Genomic DNA, 17,044 nt, shown 5'->3' with positions numbered 1-17,044 from the left:
ATCAGTTAAAACCCAGGACAGAAATAATACAACGATTTAGTCTGTAGCACATCTACTTGTAGTTTAAACACAGTAATCACACAGTAACCACACAGTCAGCATAAAAGGATAATTATAATCAATCAAATCTGAATCATATTATATTCAGAATATTTGTTTTAATTCTATTAAAGGTTTTCATTTAAATGACATGTTTCAGGGAGCTAAAATAATTACATCAAGGTCTTTGCATAATTTTACTCTTTCAGTTGTCTAAAGTAAGAATTTATTTGAAAATTTAAGTAATGTAACTAAAATATTACTATTACCACAGTTATAGACATTGTCAGATATTCTCCGCACACTGGTGAGCGGCCTTTATTCAGCATACTGGCTCGTTTGTGTAGCGACGCTGAAGAAAAGGAGGAGGAGCTGTGTACTCTTGTGAAACGCCTACTGCTTCGTGACGTTCCCTCCGTTTAGTCCGCTCTAGGGGACGAAGAACGTTTGGTTTCATCTCGGTCGTTAACGGATAATGTAGAAAAAAAGATTTGGGACTTGTACAGCCTCGGCGTGTTGGGGTAAGTAAAACACAGACATATAAATTGAGGAGATTGTTTCAGGCCTGGTTACAGAGCAGATGAAGTCCCATATATATGGCCGTGTTAGGCTCTCGCTGTGGTATTTCCCGTCGTTACTGCTCGCCCTTGTGCGAACAAAATGGTGTCACGTCATGTAAGGCTGTTCTACAGTGATAATCTTCGGTCAGGAGAGAGGAGCGGCCTGCAGAGAGCTTATGCTGCAAGAAATGCAGTTCGTTCGTTTTATATTCAGTGTGATCATTTGGGTTGTTATGATTGGAGTCTTATGGACATAAAATTGGGATTTCCAGAGAGATCTGGCTAAGAAATATAACATCACAGTTCTGTAAGAGTATTTTAAGTGGCCAAAAGAACTGCAGTCATTGTAATATGGGTACAATTACGCGGTTATAAACACTTCAAAAACAGGCCATTTTTATATATAACCCTTCCATGAATCCTGATCGTTACAGTCTATTTACCAAAACATACCAATAAAAGCAATGATATTACACACAAGAGAAACATCGGAAAGGTGACACAACACCTGAAACAACACCATAAACCTTCGACATTACCCGACTTGGACTTCGTGAATAATGTAAACTACTAACGGAGGGTTACAACGTGAGTTAGGAGGTAATTTCCTTAAGGGTGGGTTTTGATAATCAATTTTCCGATTAAAGTCGATTCTAGCTTGAATACGGCGATATCGATTCATTAAAACCATGAATCCATTTTTAAATATAAACGTATTTGGCTCGAAAGGTCAGAATCTCAGGTTACTCTTTGTTGCTTACTGCAGCAGCAACCAATCAACCCTGCCACATCATATTTTGTACAGGCACAAACATTTATTAAATCCGGCTTCAAAGTGTTAAATCAATCACATTTTGTAGTGTAGGGCTCAATGGTGTAAACGTAAGCCTTAGCCATCAGTAGTCATTCATGTCCACTTTGTGTGACAGAACTGTAAAGGTGCAGGTTCTCGGTTAAAAGGGACAATGGCGCCACCTACTGTCTCAAATGTCACCCTGCACTGAATGGCAAAGGATTGTAGACGATAATAATAACAAGCGTAGTGGAGGTACGTCGAGGTAAATCGTCGTGGACTAAAATATGTTGATAAACTTTAATATCAATAAGTGGTGCTATGAGCACAGCACTTGATGTAGGACAAAAATGACTGCGTATTCAGCCAGGCTCTAAAGCAGTCCTGTAGTTGTGGGTGTGCTTCCACAGGACAAGTTTTAATAGTTCTAATAGTTTCAAGTGTGGTTTCGCCCATAGTCCGAGACTACACGTGTTGACATAATTTTAAAAGTACAGACTTCAGGTTTTCCTGATTAAAATCTCATTTTTATGATATGAAACCAGGGTGAGACCGCAGTTAACTGATGATAGTCTGATTGTACAGATTTCTCCTCTTTGTTATTTAGTCTTGATGTCTACTATTTATATTCCGGCACAGTTGGTGTGCAGCACCCACAATTTCGTTGTATATGTACAGTGACAAAAAGTTATTCTTTTAAGAGCTATGCTAACGTTATCATCCAGACAGCAGTAACAATCACCACTGTTAGCTAGTGGTGCTAGCTAACGCCGGCTAGCTAGCTGTTAGTTAGCTTGGCATTTGGCCGGCCACTGCTCTTCGTTTTGGAGAGCAGATGCCGCCCACTCTATGCTATTATTTGACCGGTCATTCTGCACATAGATACAAATACCCATTCCTCTACTTTGACGTATCGCTTGATTGTCAAATGGGCTAACCGGTGTCGATTCAGCGTCCATCTTTGACATGAGGAGCTAGTAGGCCTTCTCAGGAACTTTAGTAGATCGGGTGGTCAGTATATGTCTACTACAGACACAATGACGGGTGTGGAAAGCGATGTTGTAGCCAAACATTGTCTTGATCTCAACTCCCCACCCCCAGTCTTGTGCAAACGCTTCTTCGATCTCGTCGCCAAGCTAAGTTAAACTAACTCCCAGGCGTTAATGCTAATGCTAATAATGCTAGTGTCTTGTATTTACACCGCTGCTGCAGTTTTCAAAATACATTTGATGAAAGTCAAATCCCACCTGCAGATACCAACACGATCAAGCCGGTAAAGAGCACCGCATCGATCCTGCAGGAGTTCCCAGGACCCATCTCGTATCTTGTTCTGCTGATCCTGAGATTAGAGTATTTTGAACGGTCTTTTTAATGCGATGGGACTGTGTGCGATTATGGGAGGTGCTTAAAAAGGGACTTGAATGTGGCAATGGACTTGACAAAACTGCCCTTTTTGATAATTTGGTAATAGTAATAATAAAAATTGTTCTGCAGTAGTTTGTGTATTACACTGTAGTGAAATCGTTGTATATTTATTTCTAAGTCAGATATTCAAAGACTAGTTTTGAGTGCAAGCCTCACCTGCCTTACTTGTATTTGTTTTTAACACTGCATGCTAATCAGTCATATCCTAATATGTATGACTATATATTTATCTAAAAGAATGGATATTTCAAAAGTTAAGTGTTTTTTACCTATCTGATTTTTTTACACTGTGGTAATTTCATGTAATTTCATGATAAGGCTCGCTATGTTATATGATTGAAGTCTGATGGACATAAAAAAATATGGCTTTCCAGAGAGATCTAGCTAAGAAATATAACATCACAGTTCTGTAAGCATATTTTAAGTGATCAAAAGGACTGTAACAATTGTGCTGTTATAAAGACACTTCAAAAACAAGTCATGTCTTTATATATAACCCCTTCACAAATCCTGTTCATTACAGTTTATTTACCAAAACATACCACTATAAGCCAATATATTAGACATAAGAAAAACAGAGAAACATTGGAAATCACTTTGTGGCACAACACCTGAAACAACACTATAAACCTTTGACATAACCTGACTTGCACTTCCTGGATAATGTGAACTACTAATGGTTACAACGTGAGTTAGGAAATAATTTCCCACAGAAGTCTAAATCAAGCTAGCTTAAATGCTACATTTTTGCTGAATATGCTGCACACTTAATAATAGTTAAACAAACAAACAAAAACAACAGCTCTGCTGTCCACTCTGTGACAGAGGCAAAAATTTCTCTGCCTTGTGCATGAATACATCTTCTGCTACATTAGAAGACATCAACATAAGTTGTCTAGGCAGGTTACTGTGTATGATGTGCCAGGCGTGTACCTTATTATAGTAAACTCTTAAGTTATAATTGATATTTATATTTTATTTACATTCATGTTTTAACACATTTCTGTTTATTCACATATAAAAACATGTGTTTTGTGAGTTTTTTGTCTTTTATCTAGTAGCTTGTTAATTCACTCATTGTCCTTTCCCCACTGTTTTCCTTTGCCCCTTTAGCGCCTACTCGGGTCAGCTTGCCATGGTTTTCAGGGGTTTCCATTAGGTCATAGTACTTGGTACCCAGTTTTTTTTAGTACCTATTCTTAGGGATGGGTATTGATAAGATTTTAACGATTCCGATTCCATTTTCGATTCTGTTTAACGATTCGATTCTTTATCGATTCTCTTTTTTTTTTTAAAAAAGGAGAACACTAAGGTCGATTAGCTCAGAGCTTTGTTTTATATCTTCTCTTTGAACAAGATAGAAATTTAGGAGTAACATGGCCTTACAAACCCAACAGTGAGATCTTGAGAGATCCAGCCTACGGCTCTTCAATGGGGTGTCACAGGGTCCCCAGGAAAAAAAAATTGTAAATGTAAAATAATAAAATAAATATTCTTGTGAGACATATCACATATTGACGGGGTCGGGTTATGTTAAAAAGTATAAATTGTTATACTTTGTTCATTGGTTCAAAGGTACCCCACACTTCTTTTTTTGTTTGCTTGTTTGTTCTGGTGTATTTTTCATTTGAACTGTTACTCTGCCAGAGTAATCATATTTACAAGATGGCATTGAACGCCCCATTGGTGTATCAGGAAAACTATTTTGTACTATGTTCCTTGAAGGGGATTGAAGTCGTTCTTTTTTCCACCACAGCGAAGGGCTAGGAGTAGGAGAGGAGCTGCTGTATGTTTTTGTTATCGAATCGATCTGATTGTGAAATAAAGCATATGCAGTGAGAAAGCAACTCCAGGAGTCATCCCTGCCTTAAAGCTGCAACATTCTTCTGTAGCAATAACAAAGTATAACATAAATTGTTCTGTGGCAATTACACAAGAATATCCAGTAATGTCCCTGCCTACAATTAAACACATTCACTTACCAAAAATCGGGGGCATCTGCTGTGGCAAATGGGTGCAAGCCTTTGACCACAAACTCAGTCACTGCTCGGTGACATTAGTCTATCCTGGCCTGAAAGGAGACGCTACCGGTAGACTGCAGCGACAACTGCCAGCGAGCGCCAGCCAGACTCTGTCTGTCTCTCATCATGGTCACCTACATGTACAGTAATGGCAGGTCTTGTAATAAGGCAGAGTGCGCTAACATAATATGCACTGTTAGTTGATTATTTACCTGCCGCATTAACGGGAGAGGACGTGCAAACGTTAGCGCTGCTGCTGGGTTGAGAGTCACGAGTCCGGAGCGGAATTAAAAACGCGTGTCATCGCGTGTTTTGTGAGCAAATGCTTTTGCATATTCGTAGTGTTTCCTCCCTTAAATGAAATATCTACTTTGCAAGTTGCCCTGTTGTCATCGGTTCTCATAAAGTATAATCAAACTTTTGAGCGTTTGAGCCGCTTAGGCGCCGTGTTTCCTGCCAGGTAAATGACGCTCCGCAACGTGGTGACGTCATTCGGGGCGACTGGAATCGATAAGGAGGAATTGAAACAGTGGGAACCGGTTCTCAACAAGAACCGGTTTTCGATACCCATCCCTACCTATTCTGCCAGGGTTCTGTTCTGTGACATCAACAGATTGCATGGCACCTACAACTAGTCAGCGGCAGCACTTGACGAGTCACGTTTGTCTTGTCACGCAAAATCAAAGCTGAGACCCTGAAACGAGCACTGTGGTCCCCAAGTCTTCCTTAAAGCCACAGACTGAGCAGCAGTTATATCGTCGCCTCAGCGTCCATGGTTGTTGTGGTGTTTGTCACGGGAAGCATGGCCACTTTGCCACAACGAACCCATGCACACTAGGTGGAACTCGATTGTAATGGAAAATCAGAATCAGAATATTTTATTAATCTCTAAGGAAATTATTACAGCTGCTCAAAAACAGTAACAATAACAGACTGAACTAAATTCAATAATACAATATATTACAAAGTTACAAAATAAAAAAAGCTCTAATATATACAAATAGCTAAATAATAAATATTCAGAATATTACAGAGGTTAAATATATATGATTGACTGTAAACTGTAAAACTTTGTTATTTTCTCTGTAGAGCGTGTGCTGTGTATTAGATGGAGGAGTTGTACAGAGATAGAGCCTCAGGGAGAAACGATTTCTGTGTTATTCAGTGGTGCATTATGGGTAATCTCAGTCTCGCACTGAAGGTGCTTCTGTGACTGGCCAGCACGTCATGGAGTGGGTGGGAAGTATTGTCCAGCATTGCCTATATATATATATATATATATATATATATATATATATATATATATATATATATATATATATATATATATATATATATATATATATATATAGGCAATATATATATATAGGCAATATATATATATATATATATATATATATATTGCTGGGTAGCTAAGTTATAATTATACAATTTATCAGCAGAATACTAAGTAACAAAAGCTTTTAAATAAACGGCATGGAGCACACATGCAAACATTGCATTTCAATATAGTGGAATAAAAGCAGAAGGTAGGGCTGTGCGATATGACCAAAATCTCATATCCTGACATAAGACATTTATCATCCCGACAACGATATATATCACAAATTTTAGAAATAAGTTCCTGGATTTGCTTTGACTGGTCTTTCTGTTTGTCATCATTCATTTAGTTTATTTTAAACAGTCTCAACAGGATATTCAGCTTTATTGTGAAAGGTTTATGTGGAAAATAAACAAGCGGAGAGTGGAGCCACAAGCTGGGCTTACCGTCGTTGTTGCTACTGACAACGTGTAATAACAGTGGCTTGTCCGTAGTGTGGTTATTTTAAATATAAGAGAAAGAGAGAAATGTAAGAAATTAATATAGCCACTACAGTGACCATCAAAACCATGAAAAAATATTGCAGCAAACAGTTTATTTTGCTGCACCACAAAACAAACGATAGCGTGTAATATGAAACAATAGATGTTTCTATATCGTCATCTGATATATATCATTATATCGATCAGCCCTAGCAGAAGGCTGTGGAGCATCATAAGGTATGACCGTGGTATGTGATCTCTCTGAGCAGGCAAAATTTGAGCCGCCACGTCTTGTGCAACTGGGAGGACTCAAGACAAGATGATTGGTCTGTAATCACACAGGTACAGAGTTCTGTCAGTATGAGCTTTTTTCTTTCTTGAAGATACAGAGTCCCAAAATGCATCTGAATTACTTTAATAATTCCTTTTTTACAACAGCAATCAAGCTTTTAAATAACAGTTTTTAGAGTTATTTGCAATATGAGTATATACTAACAAGTATCTTTGTAATTATAGATAATAAAAATTTTTTTTAAAAAAAAGCATCTATTTCTTTCTTATTTCTTTAATGTTTATTGACTCTGTGAAGGCAGCATTTGTGGCAGTACTTGAGTCCACAACAAATTTCCCTAAGGGGGACAAATAATACATCATATAATATTGTAACTGTGCTTATTTACAAGATGTTTATTTACTTTATAACATTCATAAGTTAAACAGTTTGAATTTGGATAGAGAACATTATTAAATGTTCACATGTCAAAGGAAACCTTACTCCGAATCTCCTCTAAGCTGCACTCTGACAACAGTCCAGCTCCATCAATGATCCCATTGTAGTTCTTATTTCTTACATGATGTTTATAGTGAGTGGGCTTCTTTGCACGCTGCTCAGTGTCTTTGTCCCTTTGATGGGGTGTTGTTGTCACCCTGCTGGGTCCATAGGAGCCTCTACCATCATCCATCCACTATAGTGCTGCAGAAACTGTGCAGCCCCCACCCCGCCTCTACATGTTTGCACTGAGTAGGAGATGCTCTGTATCTCATTGTACTTCTGTATAGTGGCAATAAAGGCATTCTATTCCTTTTATATTTAAACTTTATGAAGTTAATGATTTCATAGTTTGTGTGACATTCTGCTGTGTTAACCATCCAGCAGCTCTGTGCTCCGTCAGTCCAACAGCCTCCTCCATCAGCACGCTCATCTTTCACTACATTATTGTTCAAAAGAGGAAAAGCTCATGAAATAATCTGTACTTCAGTTGTGTAGTGAGACCAGGAGTTAGCCAGGATCAGTCCTTCATACTTCAATGTTTCTTTTCCACCTTTTTGTTTCTGTGTTCTGATGTTGGACTGTGTTTCTGTTGATCGGTGGCCTAAAACTTGATCTTGGAGCCTGGACCTACTTGTTTATATATGAATCAATAAATTGTCTCCATCTAAGTGCTTTCCTTCTAGAGTTCACACGCTGATGAAACTTACATTCACTATCTTGTCCAAGGCTGGACTGGGACAAAAAATCGGCCCGGGCATTTTGACTAGAGACCGGCCCACCAGGATAAAGATTGAAAATGTGACGTCATTCAGGGGTAAAACCGCAAAGGATTCTGGGAACTTGTGGCAAGAGGTACTAGCTCACGCAGGCTTTCAATTGAACTCAGTTACACAGCGATAAAAAGAAACCCAAAAAATGGCAAGAAGCTGCTGTATTATTAACATGATGTCAGCCACGGGAAGCCGACGGGTAAAGAGATCGTTTTTTTTTTCGAATTACGTCGTTGAAGAGAAATTTTTTAAGCCATGTTTCCGAAGTAAGAGCCGACGGATGGTCTGGATATACCAAATATAACGTCTCAGAACACTCCAGCTCACATGTTAGTCTGCTCCAAGCATTCCCACAAAGGTCAGAGTTTTGTAGTAGTTAATACGTCATTTTTCATAACATAATTGGTGATATAGGTTACAAGCAAGTCTGGCGCTGAACAGAAATTGTCGCGCTATGCTCCTTTGTTTATTGTGCATAAATAGTGAATTGTCCTGACACAATATTACGTTTCGCTTCTGTTATTATGGTACTGTTACGGCTGTGGCCATAAGAACACTGTGTGGGCTGTTTGTTCTGTGTCTTTACTGTGTTTAAGACTCTTTACAGGTCCCTCCCCTAATGAAGAGTAGTGAGCAGCTGATTGGACCATGGAACAGGTGACCACATTCAAAAAGCCGCTCTGACAGCTCCAGAGAGAGAGAGAGAGAGTGTGGAGCCGTCGCAGTCCTGACCCTGGTTTTCCCAGCCTGTGTTTATCTTGTGTATTTGTGGGAGTGTGAATTGTAAAAGCCGCTCCTAGTGCATTAGCTGAGAGCTTAGGCACTCGTGGGCTGAAGCGGAAGGGGTGAGCTGCCTTTTCTTCAGGGGTCAGGGAGCGAGGGATAGCTCTGGCATTTGTTTGTTCTTTTTTCTTTCTTAGGGTTTAGTTAGTCTTTTCTGGTCGGACTTAGTTGGTTTTTTGTTTATTATTTTGGCCTGGGCTCACCCTGGAGCTATGCTTCTTGTCCTTAAATAAAATCACTTTTTTTTTACTCACAACTGGTTTGGATGTTTGGCTTGGGAACCAGGGCGGGGATTTGTCTCTCTCTCCTCCAACCTTATGTGCGTCCCTACCCGCCTAGACTAGGGGCGTAACATAAATGGGGGCTCGTCCCTTTTCGTTCGTGTGATTGGTTCGTTTCCTTTTTGCGTTTGTGGTGGGGGGGAGACGTCGTGCGCGAGTTTTGCGGCTCTGGAGTGCGCGAATGCGGTTGGGTGTCTGCAGAGTTGTGTTTTCCTTTTTCGCTTTGCTCGTGATGTCGTTTGACATGGATGATTTTGCGCAACGTCCCTCCATTGAAAAGTTGGAGCGGTGCACAAAAGCAGATTTGTTGGTAGTGGCTAACTTATTCAGGGTGGATGTTCCGTTGAATGCTAAGAAGGCGGAAATTAAACACTGTTTGGTGGAGAGACTGGTGGACAGGGGAGTGTTTGGGGGGCAGAAAACCTCGCCGAGTGGGTCTGGGAGTTTGGAGACGGCAGTGGGGGCGGAAGCTGCTGGGGCCGTCCCGAAGCCTTCCAAGGGGCGGATGCCGTCGGGGGCGGAAGCTCCTGTCGCCATTCAGTCTCCTGTATTTGACCCGGCTGGCCAGGTTGGGGCGGGTTTGGTGACGGAGGATCTCAGGCTTGCCCTTCGCTTGAAGGAGGTGGAGTTGGCGGCTAAGGCTAAGGAAGTCGAGCTCATGCATCTCCGCATTCGAGCTATGGAGCTTGATCGTTCTCGAGCGAGTGACGCTGCTCCCGTTCCTGTAAGTACACTCCCCGAACTCCCACCATAGACCAGTTTAACGCTAGCAAACAGATTGTTTTGGTACCTCCTTTTAGGGAAGGAGAGGTTGACTCATATTTCACTGCTTTTGAGCGCATCGCAACCACTTTAAAATGGCCAAAGGACGTCTGGAGTCTGTTGCTGCAATGCAAATTAATAGGAAGAGCGCAGGAGGTCTGTGCGAGTCTTTCTGTTGCGGACAGCTTGGATTATGAGGTTGTCAAATCCACTATTTTGCGGGCTTATGAACTTGTCCCAGGGGCGTATCGACAGAAGTTTCGTGCCTGTCGCAAGCTTGATAGTCAAACGTTTGTGGAATTTGCACGTGAGAAAACTGTCTTATTTGACAAGTGGGTGGCTGCCAGTCACGCGGAGGACTTAACTCAGCTAAAGGAGTTGATCCTGCTGGAAGAGTTCAAGACATGTCTCCCTGAAAACATTGTCGTGTATCTTAATGAGCAGAAGGTTGGGTTACTGTCTAAAGCCGCGGTCCTTGCCGACGAGTTTGTGTTAACTTAAAGAGAGAGAGAGAGAGTGTGGAGCCATCGCAGTCCTGACCCTGGTTTTCCCAGCCTGTGTTTATCTTGTGTATTTGTGGGAGTGTGAATTGTAAAAGCCGCTCCTAGTGCATTAGCTGAGAGCTTAGGCACTCGTGGGCTGAAGCGGAAGGGGTGAGCTGCCTTTTCTTTTGGAATCGTTTTCTCCTGTTTTCTTGGTCAGGGAGCGAGGGATAGCTCTGGCATTTGTTTGTTCTTTTTTCTTTCTTAGGGTTTAGTTAGTCTTTTCTGGTGGGACTTAGTTGGTTTTGTTTATTATTTTGGCCTGGGCTCACCCTGGAGCTATGCTTCTTGTCCTTAAATAAAATCACTTTTTTTTACTCACAACTGGTTTGGATGTTTGGCTTGGGAACCAGGGCGGGGATTTGTCTCTCTCTCCTCCAACCTTATGTGCGTCCCTACCCACCTAGACTAGGGGCGTAACAGGTACATTGACAAAAACATATACTTTTATTCACAGAATAAAACAGTTGTTTTGTATCACTAATTGCCCAGTACGATTACAACATACAATATTATTGTCACTGCTACATTTCTGTGATGCTACCAGAGATTATTTCCACTACTAATTAATTACCGTTGAGCTCAAAGGTTATATTAATAAACGGTTAACGAATGTGTATTTATGACGACGATTTGTGAGACTGGTAAACTTACCTTTGTTCGTACGATGGTCTTTCGTTCTACACGGTGCATTTCAAGGTCCTGCACCCATCCGTCGGTAAACTGTACCTGGGCTTGTTGCAGTGACCTGAAGTTACTAAACTTCATGAGTGTATGCACTCACTCCAAGAACCGTATAATTATAAATCTGAGCGTGGTGAAAGTTGGGCAACACGCTAACGTCTTTTGTCCACTCTGTGTGCTCTAAGGGTCTGACCCTTTCACTCCTTTGATTTTTCCTCGCATCTTTTCTTTGTCTTTTCGTCGAGTCTGTCTTTGTACGGACCGGCATTGTTCTCCTTTTGTTTTGTACATACCTTTTTTGTGCGCCAAAGAAAAAGCAAGAAGGTATTGGAACCGGAGAATGAACGTTTTGCGGTGCTGCAAATGCTTGCATTTGATGCGGTACTTGGATTGTTTTGCCACTAGTTCCCGGCATGCAATGCGCGAAAACGTGATTGCTAAACAAGGGGGAGGGTCCATCCGGCCTCCTCGGCTGTAATTGGTCCAGCCCAGAGTCGATCATGACCAATTGGCCAATCCAACACCTTTCATTATATATACCCTTCCTAAAAAAAAAAAAAAAAAAAAAAAAAATCCATCGGCCCATAAAAACATCGGCCCACTGGGCAAGGATACTTTCTGTAATCAAATCACCAAGCTTCCAGTCGATGATGATGCATGAGTCTTTATGTGTTTCCGTGTGTTTGAATGTGTCTAATTATGCTGTGTTGAACTTAATGAATCAGAGGTGGATGTCATTTGATCTTTGGAGGACACTATTGCTTACTCATGCATATCACACATGTATAGTCATAACTGACCCCTGATCTCCTGACTGTTCTTCAGACCTGATTCTGGGATCTTACTTGATGGTGTGCAAATAGCATGAGACAATATATACAGCAAATATATAGCTCTGTTTTGTAGTTTTGGCAAAGTGTGTGTTTCCTAATTCTTGTGGCGCTAACAACAAATATGGTCGTGAGTTTGTCCACAATATCCACAGTGGCCCACAGCGCTGCTGAGACCTTCTGCCAGTTAGTTTCCAAGAAATATCTTTGCAATTCTACACAGGAAATAAAGACCTCATTATTAATGAAACTCTTCTTTTTGGTTGTTTTTTCCAACCTGATTGATTTTTTGTGGCTTTTCTTGTGCAGAGAGTGATGAGCTGCAGTCTGCTCAGCAGTGAGAACAGAAGATGTCAGCTGATACGGATGAATATCACCAAAGAGAAGAGAGGCTGAAAGGTACAACTGATCTTCTTTTAGTACAAAGAAATGAATCTATTTCCTAAGAATTGAGGGGTTTTTTGTTATGTGGTAATCTAACAAACCAGTTATTTTCACTGCGCACTAGGGCTGCCACAAACGATTATTTTGATAGTCGACTAGTCACCGATTATTTATGCGATTAGTCGACTAATCAGATCATCATCCACTGGACATAAAACTACAGCTTATTGCACCAGCAGCATCTGCTCTTACATAACTATCATTAGCTTACAGCTTTAAGCTTTTAAGGTGCTAACTAAAAATAAAGACAAGATGATAGTTTATTCAATTTTAATGAAATTTGCAGATTGTTTCGGTGAAGTTTAATAAACTCCTTGCTATCTAAAATATAACAGGACACTGGAGTATATTCTGGAGCATCTCACACTTCTGATAATCAGCTGTCTGCTTGACGTTTATTCAGCTGTGTAAAAACTATAACTTTAATCTCAGACAAACTGATTTACTCAGGAACAAATAAAATACTAAAAAAAAAAAAAAAGCCAAACAACAACATTTTTAATTTATCTAAGTGACTCATATATATTTAACCTGAGTCGCGAAAGACGGCGGTGGGTTTGAAAACAATTTGCCTGGAGTCCGGTGTTCTCACCGTGCTAGTGACCTAGCCCCCGGCTAGCTATCGAGCTAGTGGGTAACAGACGTCTCCGAAAATGTCGGAGCGCTTTTGAAAATATGTGGTGTCCTGATAAACTGAGCCGATATTTGAGGTTTACACAGCTACATTCTCGCCTGAAAATATGTTAAACGTTTATTTTGTGACCCAGAAAGAATAATAAGAGTAATATTAAAACTAACTAGCTACCGCCATTGTTGGAAACTAAGCTGGGCCGCGCTATGAATTCTGGGACACAGCTGCTTCTTCTTCTTCGGGGTTTAACGGCAGCTGGCATCCTTGTACATGCAGTGCTGCCATCTTCTGTTTCAGTCCGTTATTACACTCTTAAATCCTGCTATTATTCCTGCGTCTTTTGCGATCTTACAAAGCTTCAAACGACGCGTCGACTATTAAATCAGTCGTCGACGATTTTGATAGTCGACGTAATCGTGACTAGTCGACAAATCGTGGCAGCCCTACTGCGCACCAGCCGTGCAAGCAATGGCAGCAGCCCATTTGTTGATTTTCCTTTCTGACACTGTATTGCATAATCAACTGTCTTAATGTGACCGGCCCCATCTCTACCTTTGCTGTGCGCTCACCAGAAAAGTGGAGCTGAAAGGCTGAGAGAAAACAATGAGAAAGTATGGAGAGAATTTACCTCAGAAGAAATTGCAAACGAGTATGATATTATTCATGAGCGTAAACAAAGATTTAGAATGTGTGCAATGATTGTGTGTAACTTTTGAGGACTCTCAGGTGCCACAACAAATATGAAGCAATCTGATGTAAAACTATTTTACAATTAAGTACATCTGAACCTGAATACTGAATCATTTATGCACGATTTAAAATGTCAGATATCTAAAACTACACGTAACATCTGTCTCTCTGTGGACTGATCGCCTGATAGGTGCAAGCATGACATCGTGTGTCCATGTGGGCTTTTAGGCACTAAAGTGCAGCTTTTTAATTACTGTCACATGCTGCAGTGCACAAAGAACTAAACCAACAACAGTAACAGAATACATGTACCGGCGTTCCAACATTTAAAATACAAATATGCGTAACTGTATTCTATTACAGTTACATTTAAATAGATAGTAATCAGAATACAGTTACTGTGTTGAAATAATAGAATACACAGCGGACATTTCTGGTTTCATATGTTAGGCTATGCCTTCTCCAATTTTTGGTGCTTTAGCGCAGACAGGCACAGGTTTAGCTCAGCTTGGATGAGCATGTAGTCATATTGCACGGCTGGGACGCGACCCGGCCCAGGTTCAAGTAATGACTCGCGGCCCCTTTATCTATTAATTTTTTTTAACTCAATATTCATCTGGGGCTAATACAGTTTCTCTATTCTGATTGCTGCAAATCCAATAAAACACACAGTAAGAGGCTCTAATGTAGTGTTCTGTTAATGTTGGTGGCGTCAGTTACACATTGGATCCAGAGCCAGCACAATGTGCAGGGTCATACAGGGCAGTACAACGGGCAGGAATACATAAAACACATTACTTTAACAAGAAATCAATAAATACACAAACCACTTCAACCAGTGCTTCCTCAGACTGGATGAGTAACGGGAACCACTCACTGTCGGAATCTGTAAGTGCTAAAATTATACTGTTACTCGAACCATCCAGTCGTTCTCTAAAATTGAACATTAACTTTCTTAAAAGTGTAACCTGCAAAGGATTCTCATCACATCATTATATGCAACATGCAGCTTCTGCATGCTACTTTGTTTGTAGGATGACCACAAGGGGGCAGTATCTATCCAAATACTATCTAAATTTGAAAACATAAAATACAATCCGGTTGTTTCAGTCTGAACGTCACTAGCCGTGTCTGGGCTTAAACTCCGCTGCAGGTCCATATATCAAACGATCACTATGGCATTACTGAGAGTTGAAAAACTGTCTAAAGTCTTTCATCTTAATAAAATGATCAGCGTTCCTGCTCTACCAGGTGTAACAATTGAGTTTAACATCCAGGCATCCATGAAAACGGAATTTATGAACATTTAACGGGTTAGAAGTTAGCAGGGAGTTAGCTCGCTAGCTTCCATCTAAAATACAATATAGCATGTCCTGACTGCGGGGTTTTGGAAACAAATTAAACGTACAGCTCTGCTATCACTTCCAGCATAAATGAAGACAGAAAACTAACAGCAGTGAACGTTTGTAGGGTTACTGAAGTTGGGCTAGCTGGTATATAATGATGTGCTACGTGACCGCTAGCGACACAGCTATGCTAGCATAATATAAACAAGCTAACTTTTTTTCCACTCGATAAAAGTTACCGTGAGTGTTGTCGGTGGTCAGGAACAAATGTAATCGCATGGCAGGATGCTGTAAAAGGACCAAACTTCAGCCAGGAGAACAACTGAGATAATCCATCCACAATACGAGGTTAGTCATTCATATACTGCTGCATGGGCTGGGCTGTAGTTACATCCTAAGGTTTTAAAAACTGAGCTTAAATAATGATTAGCGGTAATAAAAGCCGAGGGAGGTCAACAAGTGATCACTGACTGTTTTAGGAGCTTTTTGAGATCAAATAGAAGAAAATACATAACATTAAACATGTTAACAACACAAAAGCCATATTAAACGCAGACTACTTTAGACCCAGAAGTAGGATTCGTCGCGTCATCACTGAACAACGGATTTAAAAAAAAAGCCTTATGATATGAACAAGACTTTAACAAGGATTAAAAGACGCCACTGATGAGGCGAGCCAGATTTCTTCAGGCAGGTCGTCCCAGGATCGAGGAGTCCTCACAGCAAACATTCAGTCGTCTTTAAGTGTGAGCTGGGAACAGTGAACAGGTTTGTGGCTGCAGCATCTCAGGATGTACACACTGACTGGGACACAAGCACCAGTTCCACTAAATATTCTGGTGCCAGTAACCTGTTAAGATGGAGCAATTTGATGTTATTTAATCAGTTTTATTTTCAATCCTGCATTAAAATGTATCAAAACAAGATTGTGTGTCTGCAGATGCTGTGTGATCTGACACACCTGCACAAAATGTGTCCAAGTTCAATAAGTTACATTATTGTAACTGTGATGCGTTCACTGACATGTCCTGATGCTTTGCTGTATATAAAGAGAACAGAGAGGCTCTGCTTTTGTGCTTATATTCTCCTCCTGTGTGTTTGTGTGTGCAGAGTTTCTACCAGAGCCAAATGTCATCGACTCCTCACTGAAGTCGTCCACCAGTCCAACCACTGGGATCCAGCTGCTGCTCTCTAACTGGTCCACACAGCAGCTCAGACCTGACACATTCACTGTAAACACACTGGTTTATATTCTGTTTGTTCTCCTCATGAAAGAAACCTCACACAACCTCTGAGGGCAGAAAGTTCAAATGGAGAGTTTTTGTTATTTTCTTTTATAAAGAAGCTGGAAAAATTTAACTTTCTTAATTTAGTTTTAAATTTTTTATATAAAAAAGAAAAATTTTCTTCATCAGGCCTTTCAGAATAAAAGCATGACCAAGACGTAATTTATACATAAACAATAATAAATGTTATGTAGCTAAATTGTAGATGTAATCCATGTTTTCATGTCTTCAGTAACTTTGCTGTTATTTATGTTATTTCTAAGTGTGCTGTCGTCTCCACAGCAGTGATCTGGTTTCTCTGCAGGTTCAATAAACTTTGGTCTCACTTGATCTTCTCGTGTGCTTCTGTGGGTTTCACAAAGATGTCTGATGGAAAACGTGAGTCGTTTTCTTTTCCTGGTGGGAACATAGAACCAGTCCTAGATTGGTCACTGACTCTGTAAATACTGAGGTACGACCATGAACACAGCTGTCTGAGCCCTCGTGCAAAGTCCTGGTTGAGCCAGTTACACCGACACCTTTTTATGACCAAGTTATTTATTTTTTGTTTTCTGTTCGTAGCATCGAGACTACAGCTGTATA

At 40.5% G+C, this 17,044-nt stretch overlaps 1 protein-coding gene across 4 annotated transcripts; it reads left to right on the top strand.

The window, feature by feature from the left end:
* Nucleotides 1-424: 424 nt before the first annotated feature.
* On the top strand, nt 425-16,545 carry LOC113018114 (uncharacterized). 4 transcript variants are annotated; one of them, XR_003271706.1, is made up of 3 exons: nt 425-560; nt 12,375-12,464; nt 16,287-16,545. XR_003271706.1 is itself a non-coding variant. In XM_026161174.1 (3 exons), the coding sequence occupies exons 1-2, from the start codon at nt 9,429-9,431 to the stop codon at nt 12,459-12,461; spliced, it is 630 nt and encodes a 209-aa protein (XP_026016959.1). In that variant the 5' UTR covers nt 9,236-9,428; the 3' UTR covers nt 12,462-12,464; nt 16,287-16,545. The 4 variants fall into 4 exon arrangements, 1 of the variants encoding a protein (XP_026016959.1); XR_003271708.1 differs by lacking the exon at nt 425-560 and adding an exon at nt 8,717-8,840; XM_026161174.1 differs by lacking the exon at nt 425-560 and adding an exon at nt 9,236-9,971.
* The last annotated feature ends 499 nt before the right edge of the window (nt 16,546-17,044 follow it).

The sequence above is a fragment of the Astatotilapia calliptera genome, unplaced genomic scaffold, assembly GCF_900246225.1.
Source record: "Astatotilapia calliptera unplaced genomic scaffold, fAstCal1.2 U_scaffold_4, whole genome shotgun sequence".
Taxonomy (NCBI): domain Eukaryota; kingdom Metazoa; phylum Chordata; class Actinopteri; order Cichliformes; family Cichlidae; genus Astatotilapia; species Astatotilapia calliptera.
The sequence above is the reverse complement of the archived record's forward strand: the minus strand, read 5'-3'. Positions and strand labels throughout refer to the sequence as shown.